General features: G+C 31.9%; 1 protein-coding gene across 1 annotated transcript; it reads right to left on the bottom strand.

Moving 5' to 3' along the window:
* Window positions 1-2,189: 2,189 nt before the first annotated feature.
* On the bottom strand, window positions 2,190-2,869 carry LOC107632678 (uncharacterized). Its single transcript, XM_016336348.3, has one exon. It carries the CDS (start codon window positions 2,762-2,764, stop codon window positions 2,516-2,518), a length of 249 nt encoding a protein of 82 aa, XP_016191834.1. The 5' UTR covers window positions 2,765-2,869; the 3' UTR covers window positions 2,190-2,515.
* Window positions 2,870-10,973: the final 8,104 nt, after the last annotated feature.

The raw sequence follows: 10,973 nt of genomic DNA, 5'->3' as shown, positions 1-10,973 counted from the left end.
TAATTGTTTTATATATCACACAAATATAAAAGTTTTTTTTTCTATGATCTTAAGAAAGATTTTGTAAGTCCCTAACCTTGTTATCGATTTTTGTAGTGTTAGCCCTCATATTATCAATTTGATTCATATATAATTCGGATGATAAATTATTTGGTGACGTGCTTTCTTTTTTATTGTGATATATTATTATTATTATTATTATTATTATTATTATTATTATTATTATTATTATTATTATTATTATTATTATTATTATTATTATTATTATTATTATTATTATTATTATTATTATTATTATTATTATTATTATTATTATTATTATTATTATTATTATTATTATTATTATTATTATTATTATTATTATTATTATTATTATTATTATTATTATTATTATTATTATTATTATTATTATTATTATTATTATTATTATTATTATTATTATTATTATTATTATTATTAACATTAAAAAATAACAGGCCAAATTATTGCCATAACATAATAGAAGTATGGAAGTTTATCATTCTTCTCTAATGGAGGAAACAAAATTCTTTTCAATAGTTTATTTAACGTTTAGTAGAATAAAAATAAATTTTATTAGAATAAATTTTAGTACGCGTTGAATATTTTTATTCATCATAAAATATTTATAGAATTACTCGTAGATAAATTTTGGAAAAAAGAAAAAAAAGCATGATTTTTAATTTTATTTTTAAATAAACTTTATTTTTAATTTTAAAATAAATTTTATTTTTATTTTTTAATAATATTAATTTTTTACCGTATATAATTATTCAATTATTTTTTAATCATATATAAATAAATTACTCTTAATAAGACTTTTTTGTGTTATTCAATTATCTTTTTTAAAAAATAATAAAAAATTATGAACGAAAAAAATTAACTATCCTGATAATTTTTTATATTTTTATTCATATTTTAATTATAAATATAAATATAATTTAATTATATTATTTATGAAATGTGACTATAGATGTAGATAAAATTTAGTTATATTATTTATATATAGTTTCATTGTATTGTATTGCTTATAAAGTTAGATTATAATTATGACAATAGAATTGTTTTTGTATTTTTATATGTGTGACTAATTGGTGGTATTAAAACATTACTCTTAATTATAAATAAGTTTTATAATTTAAAAAATCAAAGACTCAATTAAAAAGATACAAAAAAAAAATGATGTTAAAATATTCTAACTTTTAAAATAAAAATATTCGAAATTCAATTAAAAATTATTTAAAATTTAAACTCAATAAAAATTTATATTCAATGTGTTTTGTATTAAATATATTTAATAACCTATTATATCATATTGGTTGAAATTAGTTTTTATAATGTTAATTTTTTAATAAAACTTTATTAAAAAAAAATCATCTTTTCAGAATGTTTTAAAAAATAATTAATATTATATATATTTTGTTACATTACATCTTGTTATAAAAAATTTATTTATTTCTAATGCTTATATAAAAAATGAAAACAAAATTTAAATCAGTAAATTATAATCTATAATATAATAATAATATAATAATTATTTTATATATTATACGAATAAAAATTAATTATTTTTTATTTATAAAAATTTTAAGAGCTTGTTTTATATATATATATTTTGATGAATTTGATATATTTTTTATGTAAATAATCTTTTAAAAAAAATTTAATAGTTAATCTATTATTTTTTTTTGTTTTAGTCTAAATTAAATATTTTTTATTGTTTTTGGAAAGAAAATTTTTTGAGGAATTTAATAATATGTGATGAGAAACACCGAATAAATTATACAGAAATCAATTAAAACATAACATGAAAACATCTTTAAAAAAAGACGTTTTAAACGTCTTTATCTAAGTGGCCTCCAAAATACATAGGTAGCTAGTTCTATTGGAAAAGATGTATATGATTTGGTCAAATCCCACATAATGTAAAATCAACTCTTTGTGCGAAACATTGACTACGCAAAATGTAAGAAGGAAACTCTTCCCACAAATATATTATGTATATACTTGTTCAATCGTGCAAGTATACTATTACTGTATTTCTATTCAAAATATGACCAAGTAAAATAAATGAACTTCCATTCTGGAAAATTTCAAACCGGCCATATTTGCAGAACTTGGCTCAAACGAAAAACTTTAATCGTTTAAACTAATGATATAAAAACGGTACGTAGTATAACACATATGATCCTTATTATTATTAACTTAACATGGAATAATATTAGACATCATAATACAGAAACAATCGTATATGAATGTGCCCCCCAAGAATAAATGAATCCAAAGGCCAAATGAAGACATAAACAAAGTAATAACCTAATCAAATAAGAAAAAAATGATTTACAAAAGTGGTTTGATGAAAAGAGACAACTATATAACGAGATAAGTTTTGAAGAGAAAGAAACAAAAAAGAAAAGGTTTAAAGAGTAAAAGAAACTCTATTTTACAATTTAAACCTTTCTTTTCCTTTTCAAAATCAAAACTCGCAAATCATATCTTAATTTTTCTGAGTAGCTTTGGAATACTTGGTCTTAATCCAGTTGAATCCAGTGGTAGTGCCATCCTTCAACTTCTTCACGCCACTGGAAGCTACGGCTTTGGTCTTGTCGATACCATGGCCTAGCTTCTCCTTGTATTTAGCAGTACCGTTGGTCTTCTTGTCATGTCCAACCATCACTGGATCAGGCCCATCGTCCCACTGATCGGCCCATGAAGTTCCATAGGATGAAGAGCTGTGTCCATTCATGTCTGATGAAATTCTTGATGAGATATTGAAGGATTAGGATTATTTGAGTGTTGCTTCAGATTGTATTAGAGGTTTTCAGGTTTCAACTAAGGACTGCTTCAATGCCTTTTATATAATGATATCGAAGCGTGTGAAAGGTAGTTGATCTAGAAAGTAAGATATCGTGTGGATTTTGGCATGTGGATATAATTACTAGAATTAATGTTATAAAAGGAATTATATTATATGTATCTATTAATAATGACAATCTATGATGTTATGGTGACCGTGTTCAAAATAGACGCCTAGAATGGAACCTTCTATTAGCTAGTTTATGAAATTTATTGTTTATTGATTTGAATAAGCAAATAAGGTTTTGGACCAACACGTCTAGGACCATGGTGGCTTCCGCGATAGATTGTGTGAAGGAGGATCCTAGAAGCTTCTAGGGCTCATAAAGGTCATTTTGGTTTATTTTCTATAGTCAAATTCAAATAATGACAATAATAAGTTGATAGTAGGGGCCAAAAAAGTAAGAGGGAACTCAGGTTCCTCAACTCACCGGTTCCCACCAGAATGGACAATGCTCAGTTAGGAGTTGAAAATCAAGGTTCTGAAAACCGAATCGGTCATCGAACCGCTCTAACTATTGGTTTACTGGTTTATAGGTTCAACCGGTTCGACCGTGATTGAACCGAAAAAATCGTTTTATAATAAAATAATAAATAAAATATACACATGAAAATTATTTGAACTATAAATTAGTCATTTTTGTGACTAACTTTTAATTTTAAAATCTTTTTGATAGATAATTTAGAAAGTACATATGTATCTAGCTTTAGGAATTATTTAATCAACACTTTACTTTGTATTACAATTTACATGTTAGAATTTAAGTAGCCTTTGTTCTATATTAAATATTTTGGATTCAGAGATTATCCTTTGATGATAACCAAGCAAGAATTGGAGTTTTAGTTGTTCCATCAAGCATTACAAAATTATGTCTTCTTAACAGTGGTTGTGAATGAATTCACTGAAATTGGTTCACAGATCATAGTCCACTTTTATCTGTCAAAACAAAATTGTTAGGCTTCTCAAAATGAGCATGATATCAAAAAATAATACATGGAAGGAGAATAACTTTTACAATGAATCCTAGCGTAGGAGGGTCACACTCTAGTAGAGTATAAACTATAAAGTAACATAGTTTCATTAATTCTGAAACCTTCATTTCTTCACAAGAACATAAAGAACAACTCGGTTGCTGCGATAATCAGGATGCCACAGATTTTGATCAATGCGACCAATTCTGAAATTGTTCACTGCAGCTTCTAGGAAGTACTCAAGAATGGCATCTGAAACCAGAAAAGAAAAAAAGATCTCAGAACTTATAATACTTGTGAGGATTAGGGTCCAAAAATGAAGTTAAAAGAAACAAATCCTTCACCATTTCGAAGCTCGCCAGCCAAAAAGATAGTTGTATTAGGCCCAAAGAGTTGCCCTAGCGTCTCTAGCAGATTGAGTTGAAAATTCATTGGTATATTAACTCAAAATCTTGAAACATCTTATAGCACTCTTTATCTTTATATTATCCAGTTCCCTAATATACCAAAATGGATCTTTCTTAATCATGTCAAAAGCCAAACTATAAGAACTAATTTAAAAGAAAATAAATGACAAACTATATCAGTTTATCATGTCACAAAATCCAGTTCAGTTTAGCAGGATCAGTTCAGAGTTCACAGTTTCAGAGTTCATCATGTCACAAAATCAAAGAGCTACTCAATCAAACTCATCAGGAGACAGAGACATGCAACAGTTATTCAATGATTCAATCAAACAATCACAACACCACCCCAGATGAAAAAAAGTTAAAAGAAGCTCCCAAGATTAATACTTGGGTGTATTATTGACCTGTTCAACAATGTTGCCTGCTGGAGAAAGAACTTCTTGCCTTTTAGCAGAGAGCTTGGCCAAAGTGGTTGTGTGAATGGCTCCAACGACAGCTACAGAGTAACAAATCCATTTTTAGCAATAATTTCAACAACACAAAATCAGTTATTTGATTTCCATTCACAATTTCACATTCAGAAATTAAAAAAGCAGCAACAGAGTATCAAATCCATTTTTAGCAATAATTTCAACAACACAAAATTAATTATTTGATTTTCCTTCACAATTTCACATTCAGAAATTAAAAAAAGCAGCAACAGAGTAACAAAAATCAATTATTAATTACAAAAAAAAACTAATACCTAGGCTAGAAGCTGGATCCTGGAAGGCTGGAACAGGGCAGAGCTGGCGAGGGTGTGGAAGTGGCCGGGGACGATGGCTGGGAAGACAGTGGCCGACGTGGTGGTGTGGAACAGAGCTGGCACCGGCAGGAAGTGGCTGCGCGACGGAGGCAAGAGACGAGACCGGCGACGGTGGCTTCGATTTTCGAAGCTCAAACGGCGGTGGCTGGACGGACGTTGCGCCGTTGCCTTCGAAGCTCGAAGCTGGGACGGCGGCGGTGGCTGGACGGACATGCGCCGGCGGCTTCGATGACGTTGAGACGAATTGGGGCTAGAGTCTGGACTCTGGACTGCTGCTTCGCGTTGTGGAGGCTGGAGACTAGAAGGAAGAGGGGTTAGGGAACTTAGGGTTGCCATCCCTGCACAACAAAACGCTGCGTTTTTGTTAAGATTAAAAAACCGGCCGGGTCACGGTTCGGTTCGACCGAACAGTTTTCGGCCGGTTCAACGGTCCAATGACGGTTTTTAAATTTGTCAGTTTTACTTTCTGTCCGAACCGTAATTAATAACGGTTCGCGGTTCGACCGGTTCGACCGTCCGATTCGAACCAGTTTTCAGAACATTGTTGAAAATCAACCCAAATCAACATAAAAGTAAAGGAAAATAATTAATTAAATATATTCGTTTTATTTCTTGTAAGTGAAGAAAAAAATAGAATTAATAAATACATCATAATTAAAAAATTGTTGGTTATCCAGAATTTTCTAGAAGAGAATATTGTATCGTCCAGCTGGCCGAATTATTTTAATTTCTATGAAATTTTTTTTTTTTTTTTATGGAAATGTTAATGAAATGACCCTAACTTGGGTAATGCCGCACTCGTCTTATTGGCCTTAAGGGTATCTTAGTTTTCAACTAACCAACATAAGAAATGGAATAATTTTCTTTTGTTGGGCCTAAAGAGATTATCAAAGCCGATAAATTAAAAAGGGTGATATAGCCATATAGGCATATATGATATAGCAAGGTGGAAAAATTATGGACTAAAAAAACGCAAGGTGGAAAAATTCAACATCATCCGTTTTTGGTGACTTATCCAGTTATCCAGAGCTATCATTGACAGAAAAGGGAGAATTGAAGAGAGAGGCCAAGCCAAGAAAAAAAAAAAAAAAGAACTCAGACCAAAAAAAAGAAAAAAAGAAAAAAAATAAAAAAAAGAAGAGAGTGAGAGACAAATTATGGTACTTCTTAATATGTTGTATTTGGTTTGAAATTTGGCAAGATCAACTAAGGATACTGAGCTCCATTAAGAGTTTGTCATTGGCCAATAGATTATTGCATGCATAAGGTGGAATTTGAACTCTCGAAACTTACTTAAAATGGCTAGTGAATTAACTACTAGACCAACCCAATTTGATTTATATGAGTGAATTTATGATATTGTAATATTTAGAATTAAGAATGATTCAATCCATGCAGAAAAAAAAAAAGTGGAAACCAACCACAGACAATGAAAGAAAAGGGTTGTTTCTTTATGTTTTACCAAAGTCAAAATTCTTTTAATTTAGAAAGTGATATTTGTATCACTTATTTTTAAAATATGTTTTATAATATAAAAAACAAATTTTTATCTTCTCTAATACTTGTATCAATAATTTCTAATACAAAGATAAAATATATATATAAAAAAAGTGTGCATGAAAAAAGATCATATAATTTTTTTTAATTTATCTGTGTATTTTAGTTGATGCTACACTTGAGATTGATATGTTAACTAATGTTACAAAAATAGCAAAAGGTGTTAACTCCGATCCATGCTTTTGTATTTAATATTTATATATATGTATGTATTAGAAATTCTCTATAATCTATAATTTTTTTTATTGTGTTTTTCATTTAAAATTTGATCGTACCGTCACACAAATTATCATAGGTATAATTTTTCGTTGGTGTTCAAAACTAATCCAAACCCAACAAAACCGACGGGCTGAATAAAAAAAAAAAATCGAAAGCTGAAATAACTGAAAATCGAAAAAATCGAAAATTTGAGTTTTTGCTTTTTTTTGTCAAATCGGTTCGATTTTCAATTCTAGCAGTAAAAATCTGAACCAAACCAACTCAAACCAGTACTATATAAACTATTCTATAAACTCTCAAGAATATCCCAATTACTAACCCTAACTAAGCAGGGACCGTGACTCTACATTCCACAACACTCATTCACTTTTCTGACTCTCCATTCCCCAACGCCGCACCCTAACCCTAAATCTCCTCCCAGAGAACGACGAGCCCAGACCCCAGAGGCACTCCCCTCCCTTGCGCAGTGCCGTCCGTCAATCACAAGTACAGCTTCGTTCGTCATCTTTGATTTGTGTTGTAAAATTTGTCTTTCACTTTCTTTGTCTCGTTTACATGTAAATTTATTGTTTCTCAATTCATAAAATCCACAAAAAAAACCTTATATAGTTTATGGTTTTGGTGTTTGAGGAAGAAAGAAACTGTCAATCAGGTAACTGCTTAAGCGTCCGGATTCGGTTGTTATTTTTTTCAACACCTAGTTATCAGAGGTAACACAATTTTTGTTTTTTTTTGTCACTTTCTTTTATGAATTTAATTTTGTGTGGTGTTTGTTTGCTGCTTTTGGTTTACAAAAGTTCTAGTTTTATGAACAACTCAATAATTACATCAATCTTTATTTTTAAATTTCGTATGTTTAAAATTATTTTGTGTATGTTATAATATGTGTACGTTCTTTTTAACCCAATCAATTAACCCCCTAATTTTAAACCTTTTGTTAATTCTAAAAGTGAATTGAAAGAGAAAAAACCTTTTTTCTCTCTTTTTCAAATATACATGGTCTCTCTGTCTTAGTATCTTACTGGTTAGAATGGGTGGTAAGTAGGGGTGTGCAAAAAAATGGTTTTACTGAACTGAATTGAAACTGAACTAAAACTACATGTTTTAAATAAACCAGTTTTTTCAAATAAAAAACTGAACTGAAACCATAGTTTTTATGAAAACCAACTTATTAAAAACCAGTTTTATGGTTCAGTTTAGTTTTAAACCAAATTAAAACTGGTTTTATTCAAACTCTAAGATTACTTTTTACATACTCTTTCTCTCTTTCTCTCCCTCTCTCTCTTTCCTCTTTTCCCCTCCTCTCTCCTCTTCTCTCTCTCTCTCTCTCTCTCTCTCCCAAGGAGTGTACAAAAAATTAGTTTCACTGAACTGAATTGAAACTGAACTAAAACAATAGTTTTTATGAAAATTAGTTTATTGAAAACCAATTTTTATGGTTCAGTTTAGTTTTAAACCAAATTAAAACTGGTTTTATTCAAACTCTAAAATTACTTTTTACATACTCTTTCTCTCTCTCTCTCTCTCTCTCTCTCTCTCTCTCTCCTTTCCCTCTTTCTCCCCATCCTCCCCTCTCTCTCTCTCTCTCCCCTTCTCTCTCTCCTTCTCTCTCTCCTTTTCCCCTTCTCTCTTCCCTCTCCCTCCCTCTCTCACCCTTCCTTCCCCTCTCTCTTCTCTCTCTCTCTCTCTCTCTCTCTCTCTCTCTCTCTCTCTCTCCTTTCTCACTCTCACAATCTTTTCCCTCTCTATCTCCTCTATCCCTTCTCTCTCTCCTTTCTCTCTCTCTCTCCTTCTCTCCCTCTCTCTCTCCCACCTTCTCTCTCTTTTTCTTTCTCCCCATTCTCTCTCTTTCTCTCTCTCTCTCTCCCTCATCTTCTCTCTCTCCTTCCCTCCCCTTCCCTCCTCTCTTCCTCTTTCTCTCTCTCTCTCTCTCTCTCTCTCTCTCCCCTTTTCCTCTTTCTCCCCCTCCCCTCTCTCTCTCTCTCTCTCTCTCTCCCTCCTTTCCCTTTCTCTCTCACTCCCTCTCTCCCCTATCTCGCTCTTTTCCTTCTCTTTTCCTTCCCTTCTCTCTCTTTCTCTCTTTCTTTCCTATCCCTCATCTCTCTCTCCTTTTTCCTTTTCTCTCTTTCTCTCTCTCTCTCTCTCTATCTCCTTTCGTTCTTTCTCTCTCTTCCCTCCCCTCTCTCTCCTCATCTCCCGTTCCTTCTTCTCTCTCTCTATCTCTTATCCTCTTTCTTTTTTCTCTCTCTTTTCTCTTTCTCTCTCAGTCTTCTCTCACTCTTTATCCATCTTCTTTCTCTTTTCTCCTCTTCTCTCCAAAGTGAGAGAGGAGAGAGAGAAAGGAGGAAGAGATAGAAGAAGGAAGAAAGGGGAAGGAGAGAGATGAAAAAAGAGAGGAAAGAAAGGAGAGAGAGAAGGAAAGGGAGAAAAAGGGCAAGGAGAAAGAGTAAGAGAGATGGGAGAAGGAGAGAGAGAAAGAGAGGGGAGAGGGGAGAGGGAAGGAGAGAGATGGAGAGAAGGAGGGAAGAAGAGAGAGAGAGCATAGGGAGAGTAAGGAGAGAAGGATAGAGAGAGAAGAGAGAGAGAAAACAAGAGGAGGGAGAGAAAGAGGGGAAAGGGAGAGAAAGAAAGAGAGGAAGAGAGAGAGAAAGAGAAAGAAAGAAGAAAGAGGAGGGAAGAGAGAGAGAGAGAGAGAGAAGGGAGAGAGAAAGAGAGGAGGGGAGAGGGAAGGAGAGAGGGGGAGAGAAAGAGGGAAGGGAGAGTGAGAGAGCATGGAGAGAGAAGGATAGAGAGAGAAGGGAGGGAGAAAGAAAGGGAAGGGGGAGAGAAAGAGAGATAGAGAGAGAGAGAGGATGGGGAGAGAGGGAGAGAGAGAGAGAGAGAAATAGGGGAAGGAGAGAGAGAGAGAGAGAGAAATAGGGGAAGGAGAGAGAGAAGGGAGAGAGAGAAGAGGGGAGAGAGGGAGAGAAGGAGAGAGGGGAGAAAGGGGGGAGAGAGAGGGGATAGAGAATATAAAACTATTTTTTTATATGTTAAAACTAGTTTTAACCTATAAAGTAGTTTAAACTGGTTTAAACTAGTGGACTGTATTGTAAACTGGTTTAAAAACAGTTTTTTATGTGACAAAGCAGTTTGGTTCAATTTCTAAACCATTTAAAATGGTTTAGTGCAGTTTCAGTTCAGTTTATTAAAAAGCTGAACCATGCACACCCTTACTTGTTTGGATCTTTGATTAGTTTAGACTAGTGAGAGTGTTTATCATTCAATTGTGAAAAATTTGGAAACATTGGGTGAGATAAAAGTGTATTTTATAGTTTATTAAAAATCTTGGAAATTGGGTACACACTCATGTATTAATTATGTAAACCATATGCATTAATCTTTTGTACATATTATGTTATTGAAAAAAAATGAATGAAGAATAAAAAGAAAATAAAAAGAAAAAAATGGGAAAAAGAAAAGAAAAGCAATAAAAAGGGGATAAAATGTCCCAAAGTAAAGTAATAATAATCAATGCATATGGATTGTGATAAAAAAGAGAATGCATGAGTGTGTGAAAAAGTAAAAAATGGGTAGTTAGATTTGTATTTAAATTGTATAGGTTGTTGTATGTGTTAGGTGAGAGCTTAAGTTAGTCAAAGATACAAATTTCAAGCTCACTTAACCAAATATATCCTTACCTTGACCCTAGCCCCATTACAACCTTTGGAAAAGTCCTCATGATATTTGTATGCATGCATTAAATAATTGTTGATTGTTAGATGAAAAATAAATCTTAGAAAGCATGATTAGAGGAGAATTGAGTGAATCAACCCTATACACTTGAGTGATTAGAGCGGATACACATCCGGTAAGGGGTTCGATTGCTCAATTACATGTTTTTACCTATGATCATTTTTTCTCTTGCAAGTTTATAAATTCTTTTCAATAACTCAATCCAATTGTGGATTTAATTTGATTGAGATTGCTTTAGCCCTTATATTCATATATGTATTCTTGGAAATTGATTTATTTTGACCAAGTAGTTACATGCATTTAGATAGATTGCATTTAGATATAGTGCATATAGATAGTTTGCATTTAATAAATGTTGATACCCCATATCTCTTTCTTGAGTTTAGCATGAGGACATGCTTGGT

The sequence above is a fragment of the Arachis ipaensis genome, chromosome B1, assembly GCF_059453495.1.
Source record: "Arachis ipaensis isolate K30076 ecotype BB chromosome B1, ASM5945349v1, whole genome shotgun sequence".
NCBI classification, from domain to species: Eukaryota; Viridiplantae; Streptophyta; class Magnoliopsida; order Fabales; family Fabaceae; genus Arachis; species Arachis ipaensis.
Note: the sequence above shows the minus strand (reverse complement) of the source record. Positions and strands in the feature narration are given on the sequence as shown.